The following is a 20,616-nucleotide window of genomic DNA, read 5'->3' on the forward strand; positions in this document are numbered from 1 at the left end:
GCAAGGAGTTAGGCGTTTTAAAGATGTCTGTAAACGCAAAATCCGGTGCGAGGAGATCCACGCCAATAACTGGGAGGTTATTGCTAAAGATCGAATCACCTGGCCCCACAGTGTCAAAGAGGGTCCAGATGGCGATGGAGCGTGCGGCGAGGAAAGAACGTGCAACATCGGCACGTTTACCATCAATCTTCATCGGCGCCAACGACTGCCTCCAAAGACTGCCACTCAAGGATTGGGCTGTACCGCCATTGCTTCTTCGAGGGAAGGATGCCAGAGAGAGAGTCTGAAAATTCCATTGTGTACTTGCTATATTTGATCATTTTCACGTTAATAGTTACGAGAACTTTAGGCAAGACTGCATCACTTGAAAAAAATGAAGAGATACTACACCAACCAGTTTATGGTGCAACACAAAGAAATGAGTTCAAAGTGTAATAACATTGAAATGGCCGTACCTTTGCTTGAGGTACAATTTGTCAGTGTGACGTTGCTGTGAATTTTTTCTTAAAATGTGTACTGTGTAGCACTGTTCAGCATTTGTTTAATTTATAATACAGTTTAAATGAATGGAATTCAGTGTCTTGAAGTGGTCATTGGTGATTAAAGCGGCATGCTCTTTACCTTGTTGATAAAAAATGTGGGGTTCTTTCTCTACCAATTAATCCAGATGAGGATTAATTACATGTAATATAACAGCACAATCACCCACATAAACAACCACCTCGCTTATATCAAAGAGCTTATAAAGTATTTTCTTTACCCGGCTAGTGTCTTTGCATGAAACAAGTTGAATGATTACAAATCACACTGTTTTATCTTATACAAAAATACAATTTAATTACCTTTTTCCATTGAACTCGAAACGTACCCAAAAATTGGTTTCTTCCCATTCTACATTTTTAATATAACAAGCTCTTAATGTAGATCAATTAAGGATATGAAACAGAAGCACCCAATAGTAGCATGCAATCATGAATACTTAAAAGCAATCAAGCGTTAGTTAAATCACATTGCACCTGCTTAGTGCAGAGTTTACATCTTATAAAAAGGTTTAACCCGTGGGCAGAATTCAACCCCCACCCATTGCGATTTCCTCCAATAACACTTGGGCATTTTTTTCAGCACCAAACTCTCACAGGTATTTTTTTAACTTCCTGCCGTCATTTTGACACCATTTCTATTAACATCAGACATAAGCGTACTGTTCTATTACTGTTCTATATTGTAAGCCTATTATTCTTATTTTGTTTTTACTGAGACTGGTCAGCAAAATATTCAAAGTATTTTTACTGACGTACCAAATGCACGAAGGCTCAGACTTATGTGGCCATGAACTTCGAATGACCGTTATGACTGAACTATGCACTGGAATGTTTTAAACGTCAACTTTTTTTCTGAAAGATCATGCATTAAACAGCTGAATACTGGGACAGGATCTACCCTGGCCCTTTCAGAGTTGAGCCTATTCGTAGCAAGGGTAATGTGCATAATGTAGCTTTGATCTTAGCTTTGCCTGAATATATTTTATTGTAATTCAATACATACATTTATAAAGAGTAAATAAAGTGCAATTCCAATATGTATACTAGTTGACGCTCATTTAACGCTTTTAAGGTGAAAAAGGTTTGGGAGCACGACGGTGAAGTTTGAATATAGAACATCTTGGATATTGTTCGAATGTTTTTCGGTCTTCCCCGATTCTATTTCTTTCACCCGAGGATCAAGTTTTCAAAAATCTCTAATAGTAGAAAGCGTCGTTAAAACTTCCATCTCTGTTTCCTACCTGAAACAGAAAATACATTTCATGATATAAATGCACTGCAGCCTATGATTGAGTTCAAATCTGCTCATTGCGAACAGTTTTTGAACGCTTGATATTTTTAACATTTAACTAAAAGTAATATAACTTACAAATGCCGGACCAGGAACGACGTATTGTCTGGGGAAACTGTCATCTTCCTGACCGTAAAATTGGATCTAAGAAGAAGTGAACACGTTGAAATTAGTGTTAGAGGTCTAAGCTTCCAAGTAAACTTCCGAGCCAATTTTCTGGCGCAATTAACTTGCCCTTCAAACGAATTAATTTTTTGGGTCAATTTTTAAAAATCGTTTTGGGCGGATTACAGAGAACGTTAACTATTGCGAATCAGTGGGCCAGGCAAGCTGTCAGGCGGGTTACAAAGATTCCCATGGGTTAGTCTGGAGACAAGGACTATAGACCCACATCAGTGGTTAAAGTAGGGTAAAAATCCATAATGAGACTGGGGACAGAGCATGTAATATTTTGTATAATTTTAAAGCCTCAGTAAGTCTTGTGATGCATTATATCATTTGTCCAAATGGCAAATATCCTAGATTTTATTCATTGAAACTGGTGACAAGATCTTGCCTTTTTGTCAACTTTAGTAACAAATAGTACTTTCAGTCCGTTTGATACCGGTAGGCTTTTCAGTCGAAGGTAAATGCTATTTATGTTACGGTTAGGTTTTAATAGCCCATACGTGCTAAGATATTCTTACATCGTATTTGGCTGAACGACGGTATTCACGAGGTCTCTCCTCCCACTCAACATTCTGGTTAGAAAACGAGTTCAGGACGTTGCTGAGTCCATAGCCAGGTACACGTCGCATCAAGTGAACGCACATAACACCAATGGCAACAATGGAGCCAAACACAACGGCGCCAGTTGAGGCAGCAATGGCAAGAACAGCTCCATTAATGTTACTCTCTGTTGGAATTTCAGGAGGATTTTTTTCTCAGTTAAAGTCGATTGTTATTAACAAAAGCAATTATAATACAATATTCTACTTATAGCAAGGTCATTCGTACGTCCCAGTCCTGAATTGTTCATGATTGTTTTCCTTTCTGATGACATGATTTATTACAGTGACTGAAAAATTGCAAACAAAATCAAATCGAATTTTATTACATATGTGCATATCATTTTTGTTTGATGACCATCGAAGCGGCTGTTTTCACTTCTGAATGTGACGATAGGCTCTGACCTACTTCTTGCAATCAGTTCTGCTTATCTGTCACTGAGCTGCCTTTTCATTAGCATAACGATGACAATAATAACTGATAACTGGGAATAGGCCTACTCTCAGTCGAGTTTCATACTATACCGGCTACTTCGATGGTGAACTGGCACGATCCGGTGTTCATGGCACCATCGGTTACACTGCATATTACCGTCGTCGAGCCAAGTCCATACATTCCACCAGACACCACAGTAGCGCCTGCATTGTTTTCGCACCGGATGTCACTCAATGTCAGGCTATCAACGTTGTCATTGGCGGACAGATATTGAATCCACGTCACAGAAGCTGTAGACTGGCCTCTCTCAGCACTCACGGAAATTACTGAATCAGGACAAGAAATACTGGGAACTTCCGTATCTAAAAAAAGGTAAGCACAGACGTACAGAATCAAACATCTTTTCTGTAAATCATTCACACAAGCTGGTGACTCTTCAGGAAAATATAATTGAATAATGACATGCTATTATCTCATTGAAATTGTTGACAATCACCAATGACATCAATGGTGAATTGACACGATTCTGCATTCATGGCCCCGTCAGTGACGGTGCAGGTCACTGTTGTTAGGCCCAACTCGTATACTCCACTGGACACCACGACGGAGCCTAAATCATCTGAACACAGTATGTCACTTAAAGTGAATATGTCAACATTGTCAGTGGCTGATGGCATCGATGACCACACGACAGCTGCATTTGGCATGCCAATGTCAGTGCTCTTTGAAGTGACTTCGTTGGGGCAGGTAATTTGGGGAGGTTCTCTGTCTGCAAATTGAGTAAGAAAAAGCAACGATAGTAAAACGCTTTACCTAAAAACGAATCCACCTAGGCTAATGGTTCCAGCTGATGCAGAAAAATGTTCGAAGAACAAACGAAAGTAAAAAAATAAAATAATAATAAAACATTGTGCATGTTTATATTCTAGCATTACATCTTACCGACAACTACAATGGTGAATTGACATGATCCAATATTCCTGGCAGAATCGGTTACACTGCAGGTAACTGTCGTATTGCCAACTCCATACAATCCTCTAGACACTACGGCAAAACCTTCGCTGCTGACACATTCTATGTCGCTTAGAGTCAAGTGGTCAACGTTATCTGTTGACTTTGGCAATGATGTCCATGCTACAGTGGCATCTGCTCTACCAGTGCCAGCGGTCATAGTTACGGTGTCAGGACAGGTAACGTGCGGAGGCTCTGAATCTGCAAAATGAGCATTGAAACCTGAAATTAATCTTTGCCGACTTTAAAGTTTGGTAACACCACTGGTAAAAACATCGCAAATTGGGACTAAATAACAAAGTAGAGCCATGCAAAGCTTCAACGACCAAAACTGAGACTGTCAATGCTCCATGAATATTGCACAAGAAACTAACTAACAGTCTCGGTCAATTTGTTAACTATTTCCGCCGAGAATACTGTTGTCTTGGGAAAACATAACCTTTGATATATTTGTAATGGTCTGCCGGCCTTGGGTAACACTGAAGGCACTATGCTAGTAAACTGCCATGACAACGTGTAAACTGATTTGAAATGATGGTGATCGCGCACGCACACGTATATGTCATGGAAGTGAACATTTTGAGTGGACAATATTGTCGAACAGGCAGATTACGCTCAAGTAAACAAATTCTTTAAAGGGAAAGAGCACTGGTCCATCTGCAAATTGTCCCAGCCAGTGTGTTGTTGGCCCACTTGTAGCTCTTCAATTTTTCAGTTGAAAAAGCAACTTTTTTCTAGATTTTTCTGAAAGCACAGTAACTTAAGATAAAACAATTCAATTGTAGGAAAGCAGCAATAAATTTGCAGCCCCAAACTTGGCCAATGTACGAAAATGGAAACAAAAACCTCACGGCGTTGCTTTTCTGAAAAAGATCACTTCTGTGACTGGGAGTCAGTGTGTGCAAGTATCCCCTCAACATTGAGGTGCAAAGTGGCATGAAAGACACATCAAAAAACCTGTTGGAGGATCATACTTACGCTAGAGAGTGCGTAAGGGAATATTGTGATCTAGGCAACATATTTTGCTGGCAAGCAGCTATCTCAACTATAGTTTCTGTTACAAAAATAGTACCAGGGTCTGGTTAGCCCCCTTTTTTCCAGGTGTTCAAAACAGCAGTGTCTATTAAAAATGTGCAAATAACAGGAAACATTGGACTTGTTAGTTCCCCTTCAAGAGCAACTTTCTTTTTGGTTTTTTTTTTTTTTTTGCTGTTTTTACTTCAAAATATGGACACTTAATATCACTGCAAATGATGGGTAGGGCAATATGGCCACCCTTTTACGGTAAATCAAACAGTTCTGGATGCAAACGTGTGGGACAAATCTTTTTCAAATTTGTGTACATGTGCTAAAATGAATAAAAGTTTCACTCTCAGCGTCTAACACAATAAGCTACTTACCAACAACTTCAATGATAAATTGACACGACCCTGTATTCAAAGCTGCATCACTTGCGCTGCATGTAACTCTCGTTGTGCCTAGTCCATACATTCCACCAGAGACCACCACGTTGCCTGCAGTGTTGGTGCAACGCACGTCGCTTGAGGTGAATGTGTCAACATTGTCGGTGGCTGAGGGAATTAGTGTCCATGTCACAGCAGCGTCTGCTCTACCTTTGTCAGTATCCATAGTCACTGTTATAGGGCAGGTAAGCGCGGGAGGTTCTTTGTCTACATTGAGAGTGTTTGGGAACAAGTAGGATATTAATTGTTGTTCAAACCAGTTCTGGTCGAAATGGAAAGCTCAAGCAGTTTGTTTGAACACAGCAGGTTCAAAATAGAGTGGGCCACCAAGAAGCTGTCCGAGAAAGGCTGCCTTTCGCCTAGTCTGTATAACAGACCCACTGATCCCAACTATTCTTGATCGTCGATCGAGTCAAGGGCCCGGCGTCACCCAATGTCTACGTGACCAAAACCGGAGGAATTCCCCCAGTTTATGAGAACTGCCGAAATATTCCAAAATCATCCCATCCACATTCGTTCGTATGGCATCGTTGATGTTCGGGTATTTCCAGCCGTGTATGTAGGCATAACGGGAATTACCTTTCTTCTGCTTGTTGCCTACTTGCAACACAATGCCCTTCCAACGCATTTTCAGAGTTTCTTGCATGTTTTCAGAGTGACTGCCAACTTTAACAGCCTCTGTGTGCATCTAAACGTAGGATCCACCTAGGGTTTTCCTTGTTACCCTTGACATGCTGCGCCATGATCTATTTGTACCTTTGGGTGCTACCTGACAGAAGATTTTATTAAGAGTCGTCAGGGAGTCTTTAGTAGGGAACCAGACTATTTTTCGACGAGCATTATGGGAAGTAGTCGACAAGTCGTATTGGCTTGCTGCACAGGAATTCGAATCATTGCCTATGTTTCTCTTTTTAGACAGGGAAGGAAAATAAGTGTGGACCGAGTAGCAGTTTTAATTGATCCTTCTTTCCATTGAATGGAATGCCCCAGAATCTATCAAATAATTTTCCTAAGACTGGCCAAGTTGTTTGTTGAGGTTTGATCGGTAGTCATCTTGCAGGGCAGTTTTTTGTTCCAAAAGGAACCCCTTTTGTGCATACCTTGTGGAACAGAAAACTGGCCTCCGAGATGGCAGCAGTGCAAACCCTCTCTTGACATACTCTCAGATGCAAATCTTGGCAAGGCAGCCATGCATTTGACGACGGTATAAAACATGAAAAAACCGCTGTTGCAACCTCTTGGTGGCGCACTGCATTGTAAATTGCCCCTATTGTAAGAGCCTTACTGGTAATTGCATTGTAACACTTCTTGCAAAACAGGCCCATTAATAACACAATCAATACATCGATGTGGTATTTACCAATAATTTCGATTGTAAATTGACAAGATATTGCATTCATGCCAGCGTCAGTTGCATTGCATGTCACTGTTGTTGTGCCCAAGTTATACACTCCACCAGACACGACAAAAGAACCCGCATCATTTAAACACTGTATATCGCTGGAAGTAAATATGTCAACATTGTCAGTGGCTGATGGCATCGGAGTCCATGTCACAACTGCATTCGGCATGCCAACATCAGTTCTCTTTGAAGCAACTCCGTTGGGACAGATAATTTGAGGAGGCTCTTTGTCTGCAAATTGAGTAAGAAAAAGCAATGGCATTAAAGCACTACTTACAAACGAATCAACCTAGGCCTTTGATAATGGCTTGTGTAGAAACTTTCAGAAGAATAAAAGAAAAAACAAACAAGGATGAAACAAATGAAGAATTCTGTATAATCAAAAAAGCACATCTTACCAACAACTTGAATGGTGAATTGGCATGATCCAATATTCCTGGCAGCATCGGTTGCACTGCAGGTAACTGTTGTATTGCCAACTCCATACAATCCTCTTGATACTACGGCAAAACCTTCGCTGCTGACACATTCTATGTCGCTTGAAGTTAAGAGATCAACGTTATCCGTCGATGTTGGTAATGGTGTCCATGTCACTGCGGCATCTGCCCTACCGGTGCTAGTTTTCATGGTTACTGTGTCGGGACAGGTCACATTCGGAGGCTCCGAATCTGTAAAATGAGTAATAAGCTTTAAGACCTAATCTTTCCTGCCTGGGAAGATCGTTTTACTGTCTGGGGATCCATGTAGAAATAATTATTCCCTAAACGTTGCACTACAACGTGGGTAGGCAGCATCACACTTGGTGGCGAATGTTTCTAGGGATGTATCGGTGGTTTAGGTGGCAAGGTTTCGTAGAAGATAGGCTGGCCTGGATTTCCTTTTGGCTACAAGAGGTTGGGTCATAGCATTGCAGAACGTTAAAAGTTCATTTTAGTGATTACTGAAAAGTAAGAAAGGGTGGCCGATTTTGACTAAAGCTTTCCACTACAGTTCCCCCTTTACCCCATTGGGTGTGCGTAAAAATCAAGTTGAAAGCGAGGGATTGAGGTCTCTTTGGGGTAACGACAGAAGATTCCTTCTGTAATTACTATCAATACAAAATGATGGCAATATGGTAACCCTGATCAAACGTGGGAGAAATCTTTTTGGAATCTGTTATACGCCAAAGGAAAATACAATACGTCCAGCCTACTGGTACTAACCTACAACTTCGATGGAAAACTGGCATGATCCATTCTTCCCAGCAGCGTCACTTGCACTGCATGTTACTCTCGTTGTTCCCAGTTCATACCTTCCACCAGACAACACAACATTGCCTGCTGTGTCTGTGCAACGTATGTCGCTTGAGGTGAATGTGTTAACATTGTCGGTAGCTGATGGCATGGATGTCCATGAAACCGCAGCATGTGCTTTTCCCTTTTCAGTGTCCATGTTGACTGTGTTGGGACAGGAAACAACTGGAGCTTCTCCGTCTGGAGAAATAAAAGAGTGATCCATAAACCTAGTTTTAATCACATATTACATTACTCCAGTATGTCAAATGGGGTTCAGCTCACAAATGCATCGATATCTTTTGCTTGTCATTTTCCACGCTTTCGGTTGCCCTTCCTAAGGGCATTTTCATAAGCTTCTAATCTCATCACCAGAGCTCAAATTCTACGAATTCTAAAAACAGGTCATTCCCAAATGTAATGAATGGGGGATGCCCTGGCCGTTGTTGACATCGGTAGCTTTTTGAGAGTGCAGTGTTGACTGACCTGTCTCGGAAAATCTTGCTTTTCGTGAAAGCATCATTATCTGAAATTTTTGCAAAAAATGGTTTCAAAATTACTGCAAGGCATATAAATTTAAAACCAGCGACGATATTGGATCAAACGATGAAGAAGATCCCCTGGCTGTTTATTGCAAAGGCTTTTTTGAAAACTGGACGACGTACTATAAAGGGGGTAGTTTACAAGTTCGAAAGATACTCAGATACGATATCACTTGGTTTTCCTGACTTGAGTGTAGTTCCTATTGTGTTGAACTGGATATACTCAAAAGCAATTTGATATCAACCTACTGTTTCCACTTTGAAAAGACATAATCACAGAGGTGTCCATCACGGAGCTCTAATCACTATTCCCTCCACTTTTACCAGAGCTTAAAATTTTCGTTTTGCATGTTAGATATCTCTTTAAGTAAATGCGTCATTAATTTTTGACTGACGCCTTCGTTTTTCACATTGTGGCAGAATTGGCAACCCTTTAACAGTGATTGGGAACCCACATACTAAGGAGCTTTTGTTCGTGGATCTCTTTTAATTTATCCGTTAATCCAAAGTGACCTGATACCCTGCCGGCTTCCATGAACGATGTTTTCTGACAGATATGTATTATGTTAATCTTCAATTTGTTACAATTAAAGAAGAGTTGGAAGAAATCCAACTTTTTTTCATCAGTTTAACCAAAACAACTCCAGAGTTGGAAATCTGCCATTTGCGGGATACATAAGGAATTACTAACCCCGTATAGTAATGCTGAAATTGCATGATCCAACATTCATGGCGGCATCAGTCGCATTACACACTATGTTCGTTGTGCCTAGTCTATATACTCCACCGGATACCACAATATTGCCTGCTGTGTCTGCGCAACCTATGTCACTTAAGGTGAATGTGTCTACATTATCGGTAGCCGATGGTGCCGATGTCCATGTCACTGCAGCATCCGCTGTGCCTGTGTCGGTATTCGTGGTCACTGTGTTGGGACAGGTAACAACTGGAGCTTCCTTGTCTGAAAGTTGTGAGAAACAAATGTACAGAGTTTTAGATAACGGTGGTAACAGTTTTTCACGTGTATAAGTCGAGCTCAGCTAACATAGGCCTAGGTGCACTATTCAATTTTCCCTTCCATGCTGGCTAACTCGTAAGTTACTTATTTTGCGAATCAAAGTTCAAATTTCATGAGTTCTTAAAGCAGCTCATCTCCATATTTGTGAAGAGGAATTGCCTTAGCTACGGACATCTTTATCCATTTTCCCTGTATGTAGTCTGGCTTTGCGTGTAAATAGTGAAAAATAACCACAAGGCATTACTTAAAATACAAGAAGACTGAGCACATGGAAAAATAAGCACTACGACGATACACATAAGGGAGTCTTATGATCAGGAAGATCCTGCCTAGCTGTTTTACGGCAAAGACTTTTTAAAAGCTGGCCAATGTACTACAAATGGGGCCGTTAATAATTTGGAAGACACCGAGATGTGATTGTAAAGGGTGCTACAGACGTACGTATCGTAATTGAATGTTGCTAAATTTGGCATACTCAAAAGCCAGTAAAATACCAGTTAACGTCCATGCTGAAATACATATTCCTAGATTTATGTCCATCATAAACCTAGCCACCATCCCTTCCTTCACACAAAAGCACTTCCCACCAAGCAAAAATGGCCCATGAATGGACAACGTTATTTTAAACAACCAATGACAAAGTGAACACCTGTTTTGTCAAAATGATGTGCACGAGTGGTTTCTGTATAGGGAGCCATCCTTACTGACTACACATACACATTATAGAAAAGTAATGATTGTGACTTCTTTATTTCGTCCTGTGACATTGAAGGTTCATTCTGTTACATTCTTTGACTTTTGACTCAGTAACCAAGTTGCTGTGCATGTCAATTTCTTCTTTGTTATAAAGATAATCACTTGCTTTTGGGCATGTGATTAGTAAGGGGTATTGCGGCATACCTGTGTACAAAAAATTGGTTATTTCTATGGAGTGAATGTGTGGCGTTTGACAGAGCAGGCAAGTTTCTTTTGCTGTCTAGTGTATATTATGCCCATTTTTATTGACAGTTATGAACGTTCTCTATAGTGTTGCGAAGAAATATCAACTCTTTTGCCTTAATTGAACCACAATAATTCCTAATGTTTTATTTTGTTACATGACACGAATAATTACTAACCACGAACAGAAAGGCTGAAACTGCATGATCCAGTATTCATGGCTGTATCGGTCGCATTACATGTTATATTCGTCGTGCCTAGTCCATACATTCCACCAGATACTGCAACATTGCCTTCTGTGTCCGTGCAATGTATGTCACTGGAGTTGAATGTGTCAACATAATCAGTGGCTGATGGTGACGATGTCCAGGTCACAGCAGCATCCGCTCTGCCTGTATCGGTCTCCGTGCTTAATGTGCAGGGGCAGGTAACGACTGGGGCTTCTGTGTCTGGACGTCGTGTAACACGAAAAATGGAGGAAATTTCAAACGTTGAAGCATGGGTTATTCTCGTGTATCAAATGGAGCTCAGAACACATCGGCCAAGGTGTCTCTTTTCACCATTCGGGTGTTTCTGAAAGCAGATTCTTAACGTCCTGCTTTCACAGCTCACGTTTCACAAGTTCTTCAAGCACTCCATTCTCCAAGTGGAGATGTCCTGACAATTGACATGTTTCGTCATCGTCGTAGCCATCGTCCTTGTCGTCGTCGTAGGGAGGAGGACGAGGACAGGGGGACATTAGTCTTTCTTTGATGGATTCGCAACCTTTGCGTAAAATGGAGGACAATTGTCCCAACCGATAATTTTCTTAACAAAACGATGAGCATAACTACCCCTGACAAATTCCAGATCTTTTCAGAGTCTCTGGTTTACAGATACCAAGTCTTAATTAAACAGTTGCAAAACGTGCCGCCCTTCATTCAATCGATATATCCCAACAGAGGTGGTTAAATGAAAAAAAGAGATAATGTTTACTTTTTCTTTATGCTTTAAAAAGAATTACCGGTAGTTAATTATCTTACGTTTTTTCTCTTTCTACTTCCAGTACCTCACAAAGTGGGGTCAGCCTTTCTGTAATATGAAATGTTGCAATACTTGAAATCAGACATACCTATATCGGGCGAAATTTTGATATCGTCGATTGAAATATCTGACTGAAAGGATGTACCACGTGTTGCTTTAATATAGACGGAAAAGACCGGTGGGGCATTTGTTACTTCCACTACTGCTTGAAGCCACTCGTCCGCATCTGTTTGTTGGCCCTGGACGACAAACGCTTGCTCAGAAGTATTGGATTCCGCTGATTCCACAAATAAGCGAAGAGCGCCTTGGGGCATGGTAGTAAAAATAAGAATCAAAGTAAATGCAAAATTACACGACATGACACTAAACATTTACAAAGTTAGAACTTGGGCGTACACGATTTGCATGGACTGCAAAATTGTCGAAATTTGCTGATTTGGATGTTTGTTGTTCACTTTTTATGTCATTCCACAGACTTGTTTCATTTTGAGTTCGTTGCCTTGAGAAAAATCAAGAAAAGCACTGATTATTTTCAATACTCAAAGCGCAGCTTGTGAAATGCGGACGCACTCAAGTGCCTTGCAAGGTTTATCTGCAAACCAATAATGGCCCATTAAGATGCATTTTGTTTTCAATGGCACGAGTGTGGCAAGCTGTTGGAAAAAGGCATGCTTTCTCGCTGCGAATTGTTGGAATTAAACAAGACGACATCCCCCAATAAAATGACGCGGTTATCACAGTCGCTGTACAAATGTAAGATCGACCACACAGTCACAATTCGCTCTGTGCACCTTGTAAATACTTCATAAATGAAACTAATGTAAACCTGCATATTTGGCATGGAAATTGTGAGATTGGGAAAACGGAAAGCAGGTTGTCTCAAAATCGCAGACTTTGCCCAAAAGGAAAGGGATACCATTTGATATTACAGACGAAAGGTTCATACACGTTTTTACAGACATTAATCACATAAATGATATCATGAAACAGGACAAGCATCAAACAAAATATGATCGTCGTGTCAAATTGTATCAGCTCAAAAAATAGCCTTCACGGATTAAAGAAAAATCATGTAACAAATTGCTTTCTGGCCACAATCACAGTTTGTAATTAGAAGCCTCATTTCTTTTCATGAAAGTCTGAGCTCCTCAAAGTATGGTCTTCGTAAATAGGTATGCAAGGCAAGTTGATGTGCTGTGTCTTACCCATTCCGCCGCCGTACATGTTGTACCAAAAACTGATTGTCCTGTTTTGAACAAACCGGGTTTCCACCAGGGGACTGACTATGGTCCCAGATTCTCCGGTTGCTGAATCAGATGCCTCTAAGTACAAATAGGTTCCACTAATATCTGAAACGAGAATTAATTTAGAGATACGCTAAAACACATGCCAGTACACAAATAGATCAGTGGACGTACCAACTAGCAGTAATTTAATCAGTTTACCTCCTTTGGTCTTGTCAAAATCGGGTCCAGTGCCAACTGACAAAGTGTCTCCTCGCTCTGTCAACAAATACAAATCCTCTTTGGAATGCATCCAGCCGCACAGCGTGCCATCTTCAAAGTCACAGTTGAAATCCAAGTTTCCTATCCGAAGAAATACAAACCTTAGCACGGTCACCGACTTTCACCCAAGCCCTTTTAACGATTTCATTTCTAATCTCGGTCCCTTTTGTAATCTTGTCAAAGAGATATATTTTCAGGATTGGTCAAACAGGTGAAAAATTTGTTTTACCATAGAGCTATAGACTTCACAACTCATAAATAGTGACATATTTTGTTCAAATTATGATAATCAAAAATATTCTCAGTTGTACATACGTTGACAGGCTCCAGAATAAATTCCAACATCATCAAATGCCATATCTCCCTCATCTCCATCATTGGTCTTGATGCCTCGGAAAACCACTTTGAAATCGGATGTTTGATTGCTGATGTCAATCAAAGCTCGTTGCCACGACCTCCGCCCTGTGTGCTGCCCACTCGTAGTGAAGACAGGTGGGTCGAGAAACATCTCCGCTTGATTTTCAGACTCCAAATAAACAGTCAGTGAGCCTATAAAGGAAATTGGCAGGATGTCGTCAAAGGGCATTGCAACCTCATCGTGAGGAGACAAATGCTGGAACATATTACCGATGTGCAATTCTTTACATTTACATTCTTTACATCAAATCGTCTCCTTACAGTTAACGGGAGACTTTGATGAAAGAAGTTTGATTTTGTTTTGCATCACAACTAAGCTGAAGCACGCTTGCCGTGCCTGGCCAAACAACAATTAACCGATCACGTAGGACAGTTGTGTTTATAGCCATCGAGCCTTTAACCTTAAAAGAGCTGGGTTATTTTGGGGCCCTCTCAAAGCAGGGTAAAGGCAGATTCTACTCAGTAAGAATTCGGATGTACCACCCCTAATTTTGTGAGACTTAGCATGCATATAAACACTCTTATCATATCAAATATGAAGTCTGAAGTCAATCAGGTGAACTTTTTTGTTGTTAGAGTGATTTGAAGTCCAAGGCTACACCATGCCAGCCTGCCTGTATTTGACCCCACCGTAAAAAAAGGTATACACATTTGGCTAACCCGTCTCGGAAAAAAATTAGCGTTGTGCAATAACAGTGGGATCAGTTTTAAAAAAAAATGGTTGCAAATTGTCTGCAAAGAGTTCTTTTATGAACCCCTAGAGGCTTGGCTTTTTCAAAAAATGCACAGAGGAGATATCTGAAGATGTCGAGGTACGGGTGGATTCTGCCCTCGACTCTTTTACGGTTAAACGTCTCTGAATTCAATTAAAACAACTGCGACAAAACATCCGGCAATGGCGCCGTAACTACCACTTTAACAAATAAGTAAAATCCAGTGTCCCAGATGGACTTGCTCCCTTCTTCTTCTAAAACAAAGATGCGCCACTCTCTAAAAATTGTTTTGTTACTAGTAAAATTTCTTCAAATCAATTTTCTTCGGAATGGGACCTAGGGCTTTAGAAATGAAAAACAGCCTTTATGGACCATTTCTGTCAGACATAAAATGAAGGCTGCGTTCTTATTCAGCTAGGATATGCTCTCATAATCAATTTTGTGCAGTGGTGCAACTTTTCTCCAAGGCACATATTGTCATTTCTTGTTTGTTTTTGTTTTGAGTGAATTGAAAGCGCCTTTGTTTAAGACAAAGATCTACCTCCCTGCAGGAAAGGGATGCATGGGCATTTCTTCACTGAGGGATATTTCTTCTAGAGAAAAACATTCCACTTGGCCCTGCTCCCGCCCGAGGACTTGAATCACCTGTTGACCTCGGCAATAATTGCACCAAATCCACTGAAATATGTGCTGCTAACCTTTTCAGAGATTGTGAATTCAACAGTAGGAAAGCAGTACTCCAAGATAGGACAAAAGTATTGCTGGAGAATCGAAAGGGGACTCAATATAGAAATGAAATGTTTGAAGTCTGTTATTTCCGTGCACATTAAGTAAGTAAATTAGGTGTTCAGGAAAATCATTACGGACGTCGGACAACATCGATTAAAGTAACTTGATCACGGCCATAAAGGACGCCTCAGAAAGCCTTTATAGGAATTCAGCTGATATGAGTCAGTATTGTGACGCATTAATCCGTACCGATATCTGCTCCAAACATGCTGTACCAGAAACTCAGGCACAAGATTTCTTCACTATTCTGTGGCTCCATCAAAACAGTTGGACTTAGCAGCACTGCATCATTGCCTTCAGTGTAGTCCACTTCGAAGAAGCAATATCCTCCCGTGATGTCTATGAGTTTCATTAAAATACACAAGAGACCATGAAATCCATCATTTCAACATTTTACACTGAACTTGCGCTACGACTGTTTTAGTCACTTGGGGACCGTTGTACGAGCCACTTAAATGTCGACTGACTCTACCCTTCCCCATAAACAGTTTACGGCCATGAAAGCACCACCCTCCCTGGTTGCATCTGAGAGGACTGGGATGCTATAAAAACTGCGAAAATAGGGGTGTTAAATTGAACAGCCACGGTGTTATCAATGGACTACACCAACACTTTCCACAAGTGTTAAAAATTCTGGTGTTATTTGGTGATACATTTAACATCCTCAAGTGCATTGCAAAACTTATGTGTGCAAAGTAACACCAGTGGTGTTAAGTAACACCCTATGGTGTGGTCATCTGATAACACCAAAAGTGTTGATTTTAACACGGTAGTTTTTGCAGTGTAGGTGTGTACTTCATTTTCATATTTCAGATGGTGATTTGAAGAAACTTGAAAGAACAAGGGGTGAGCCTCCGAACCCCTTGGGTGCTCCACTGTAGGACTATAGGCCTACCCCTACCGAGTCGCTATACCATCACATCCGTTGCAAACATTTGTGTGATATTAAGGCTAAACGCTTAAAAGACGTACCACCTCGAGTGTGATCAAATTGAGGTCCAGTGTAACTTGACACAGTGTCTCCTCTCTCTAATGCCCAGTTGGCGCCATCATTGTAGTATTGCTCCCAACCACAGTAATCCTCGTCAAAGCTACAGTTGAAGCCAGTGCTAGTGGCTAGGTCATGGGAGAATATTGAATGTTAATATCGCGGTGCAAATGAAATGACGTGTTTTTTCTTTCTTTTTTTTTTTTGTAAAAACACCTACATTGCATACAATGTGCCAGTTCGCTGCAAGAGAGATGTTATACATATTTACTGCTCTCTTAGGGATCCTAAGTTGAAAAGACCTACAGGTCAAAATTCATTTCCCTTCAGATACATTTACTTCAATAAAAAGTTTGCTCACACAAAGTCAAACATATTATCAATGATACTGTCGATCTGAATAACCTTTCCCACTATTTTCTATTTTTAACGTTTGGGATTTTCATGGCGGGGGGAATTAATGTGGATTGTATAATATAACAGTGTCGACCCAAACACTATACCCATGAACGCAACCAAGGTTGCTCTATAAAGAGCTGACTTCGGCTTTCGTGCTGAGGTAGTTTTTCAACATATACAAAGTTAAAATAAAACCAAATACTTATTCAAATGTACCTTACTTTTGCAAATATTACAATTGGTTTAACCATAAAAAGCTGGGTTGTTCGGGCCCATCTCACGGTCAGGGGTCGATTTCACCACCCCGGCCCTCCGAACCCCACTGTACCACACATGTACAAACACTCCTTTACATTAAACATGTGAAGTTTAATCTCAATAAAACGTGGTTTTGATGTTACGGTCATTTGAAGTTCATGGCAACATGTGTGCCACTATGCATGCATTAAAAAGAGCGCACATTTTTGGCTGACTCATATTGAGAAGATGTTGTCAATATGACTGCAAGGAGTTACTTTAGAAACTCCTTAAGGCTAAACTCCTGAAACAGTGCAATGCGGCGACATCGGAAGAAATGTCGGGGTGGGATTCTGTCCCGGCTCTTTTTGGATTAAAGCTGGCAGCAGCAGCAAAGACGCTCTAAAATAAATATTAACTCATTTTGAACTGCCGTCTAACATAGTACTACAACCTTCCCTTAGTGACCTACAGAACATTCCGCTCTTTGAACCAGGAAATATAAATTGCACTGTTAATCTTTTAAGGAGGCTTGTTTTAATACGCAGCTGGAGGTAGGCAGTGTAAATGTAACATATACTGCAAAAACTGGGGTATTAAATTTAACACACCCGGTGTTATCAGAGAACTATACCAACACTTTCCATTAAAAATTGGTACTATTTGGTGTCACTTTTAACACCCTCCAGTGCACTATTATATGTACAAAGTAGCACCAGCGATGTTAAAGTAACACCCTTTGGTGTGGTCATCTAATAACACCAAAAGTGTTGATTTTAACACCAGAGTTTTTGCAGAGTAGGCCTATTTAGAATAGCTCGCGGTAGTCCTATAGGTCAATCAGCTCACACAGGTGCGGAGGGTATGTTCTTTAATTAACTACTTACCAGCCAGGCAAGCTCCTTCGAAAATCTCTAAGTCATCAACTGCAGTGTCACCCTTTGTGTCTATTCCTTTAATACTTTGCAAGGCCACCCTGAAGTCGGAGTTTTGATTTCGAATATCGACCAGTTCATGAAGCCAGACTCTTTTGCCGGTTTGCTGACCAGTGATGTTCAAAAATGGAGGTCGAGCCCCAGGTGACGTTTCATTAGCTGGAAAAGCAAACACCTGAAACGAACCTAAACAAAAGCCGGTGAAGATTACATTTCCAGATTATTAACACCCCGCTGAAGGAAACTTGCAAATTTATTCATGTATATATTAAACTGGTCCAGGATTGTCCCTCGATCATCTCAAATTCCTATTCTGAACTTAAGTAACGATGTATCATTGCTGCTTAACCGTTTAAAAAATCATCAAATCTGGACGGCGGGAATGTATTGTGGTAAGATACAAGGACGGAAAGCAACGTGTTAGGCCAGAAAGAATTTACGGAGATATTTTTGATAATGACTGAATTTTTGAGGCATTATTTGTAGTTAGGCGCAAAATTTCACAAAAATAATTTAATAACCAAAACCAGCCTTGGGGAAATATGAATTTTGGATTTTCTTTTGCTCTGTCCAACGTGTATTGTAACACTTTATACTCATGCAGTGGGGAAACGTAAATTAACAAACAAAACAACTATCCTTTGTGGAAAATATACAGGAGGGCGTGTATTTCCGACACTACAGACTTCAACTTGCACTTGACAAAATAGGTTAACGGCTCCAGGCCCTCATAAATATTTTGAACGTTTTTAAAAAAGTGCATTTGAAAGGATATACAACAAGTAGATGAGAGAAGCGGTTAACAAGATAAAATGTACTGTTATGCTGCTATAGATGCATCAGAAGGCCTGTAAAAATCGTTATGCCACAATGGCTTTTCTGTAAAGTGTGGCATTATAAACAGAGAATCTTTGTAACGGACACACCCTGTAACAGTTCATTGATTTTGTTAGAGTTACAACAGAACTCCGTGACAAGCTTTGTAAATGTACAGTCTTCCTGTGTTACACGAATTAACATAAATTTACATAAATTTACATATTGACTTTGCACCAATCCACTTTCATAAAGCTGGTTTTGCCATTTTTCTTCTGGTTTCCTGTTATTTTGTATATAACATAATATTTTGAGGAGAAAGAATTTAAGCCATTTGCGAGCCCAAACTAAGAACTGCTCAATCAAACATAATTTTAATCTACCATCCTGTCAACTGTGACTAAACTTGAAAGAAAAATCGATGCAAATATAGGCAAGCTTTGTGCCACTATAATAATATCAATCTAGAAGCAACTGTGATCATTCTGCGTTTATTGGGTAAGGAAATAAAAATCAAATGCGTCAACGTCATCACCCGCGAAACGCGTCAGTAGCCCCCCTCGACGTTGTAAGCAGCCTTCCTCAACCTCGCACCCCTTGCTTCTTCAGACATAATTGTTTTAGTCGGAAAAAAGCCTTTGTGAATAAAAAAAAGCATTTCAAAGACAAAAGGAACCTCTGTATATAAACATGAAAGTTGTAATAAGAATTTACATAAGATTCTATGTAGAAATGTACAGAAAAATTTCTGAAGGTTTTTTAACAATCCTTTAGGCACTTTAATATTTGGATAGCTCAAAAATATTTCCCTGCAGCGCATTGATAGTCCTACCATATTTGTAAGTTACACAGTTCAAGTAACAAGTTAGTGTTTTTTATGTCCAACTTGGCGCCCAACTAGTGATAATCAACTCCATTGATTAAGCATTATTTCAACCTAGCTAGAATAAATTTGGCACTGTGCAATTTTGGTTGCAAAATAGGGGACTCTAGAAGCTTAAAAATTATATTTCTCCGTGAAGAAATTTGGTTGAATTTTTGAGGGTGTTCATGACAACGATATGAAAGCTCTGAGTAGAAGTTAAGTTACTTCAAAAATAATCTGGGTAGGGCTCTTGCATGTCAAGTGGTAGTATTCTATGTACAAGTACCCGATTTGTCCAGTTTCTGGTGAGGTACGGTCCTGTCTGTATTTCAACATACCAGCTTCCTGTCCGTACACGTTATACCATAGGCTGAAGCACCAGTCCTGTTGAGATTGCGTGACTTCAACAACAGGACTAACGATGACACCTTTGCCTCCTAGCTCCATATAGTAATAAAAACCGGATGAATCTGTGCAATAGGTGCGGAAACATTATTTTCGTGTTATTTTGTTCAGTGGCTGTTTACCATTGACTTTACAAGGTTATATGTTTGCTATGGGGCTTCGCGATGGCGTTTGCATAGGCCCATAGGACATTTGATGATATCTATAAAGTCATAAGTCAAAAGGTTTTCTAAAAGTTCCAACACAATTAACACAATTGGAAAGGATTAAAAAACATGGGTGTAAAGGCAGGTGGTGTACGTGCATTACATGCATGCCTCTTCGACCAATGGTTAGCCCTGATTTGTTCATTAGCACTCATGTTTGAAATTGCGCACGGAGATCAGTGCTACTGCAGTCACATCTCCTCCAGGTTAACTGTGTAGCTTCGATCTCGATTTGGACAAAGAGAGATATAGAGAGGGGGCAGGGGGGAGACGGTAAAAGTTTCTTAGCAATGGGGGCGTCTTTGGTCCGAATGGACTCCCTACTTCGAGCACCACTATGGAATGCATGCGTTAACGAGGTCGTATAGCTACATGCACCATCAAAATGAAGACTCCTGACAAATATGGCTCTTTTCAACCGATGAGGGGATGCCTCTGCCCCAGGTAGATTCATGGTGAGCAACCCCAAAATAAGTGCCTTTTTAAAATTCTAATCAGTGAATTTTATTGCACAAATAGAATTTTTGTTTGACCTTTCATACGTGATATCATTGAAAATGCCCGCAAAGCGGAGCTAGTGATATTTATGTTCAAATGGATTGGACCTTCACGTCTGTGGAAAATCAGAATCGCTCT

General features: G+C 40.3%; 1 protein-coding gene across 1 annotated transcript in view; it reads right to left on the minus strand.

The window, feature by feature from the left end:
- Positions 1–519: 519 nt before the first annotated feature.
- Positions 520–20,616, minus strand: part of LOC110985253 (uncharacterized) — a 30,337-nt gene continuing 10,240 nt past the window's right edge. Inside the window, exons 10-29 of the mRNA XM_022246155.2 lie at positions 19,708–19,839; positions 17,641–17,874; positions 16,102–16,245; positions 15,319–15,468; positions 13,526–13,759; positions 13,151–13,291; positions 12,911–13,054; positions 11,794–12,009; positions 10,862–11,131; positions 9,417–9,686; positions 8,115–8,384; positions 7,311–7,580; positions 6,871–7,143; positions 5,448–5,717; positions 3,979–4,248; positions 3,533–3,805; positions 3,126–3,398; positions 2,520–2,728; positions 1,912–1,977; positions 520–1,783 (exon numbers count right to left, since the gene is read on the minus strand). Coding sequence (XP_022101847.2) covers positions 1,739–1,783; positions 1,912–1,977; positions 2,520–2,728; positions 3,126–3,398; positions 3,533–3,805; positions 3,979–4,248; positions 5,448–5,717; positions 6,871–7,143; positions 7,311–7,580; positions 8,115–8,384; positions 9,417–9,686; positions 10,862–11,131; positions 11,794–12,009; positions 12,911–13,054; positions 13,151–13,291; positions 13,526–13,759; positions 15,319–15,468; positions 16,102–16,245; positions 17,641–17,874; positions 19,708–19,839 — 4,154 coding nt within the window. The 3' untranslated portion in view covers positions 520–1,738. The remainder of the gene's footprint in view (positions 1,784–1,911; positions 1,978–2,519; positions 2,729–3,125; positions 3,399–3,532; positions 3,806–3,978; positions 4,249–5,447; positions 5,718–6,870; positions 7,144–7,310; positions 7,581–8,114; positions 8,385–9,416; positions 9,687–10,861; positions 11,132–11,793; positions 12,010–12,910; positions 13,055–13,150; positions 13,292–13,525; positions 13,760–15,318; positions 15,469–16,101; positions 16,246–17,640; positions 17,875–19,707; positions 19,840–20,616) is intronic.

This window comes from Acanthaster planci, linkage group LG16 (genome assembly GCF_054643075.1).
Source record: "Acanthaster planci isolate LZ-2023a linkage group LG16, COTS_SCS, whole genome shotgun sequence".
Taxonomy (NCBI): domain Eukaryota; kingdom Metazoa; phylum Echinodermata; class Asteroidea; order Valvatida; family Acanthasteridae; genus Acanthaster; species Acanthaster planci.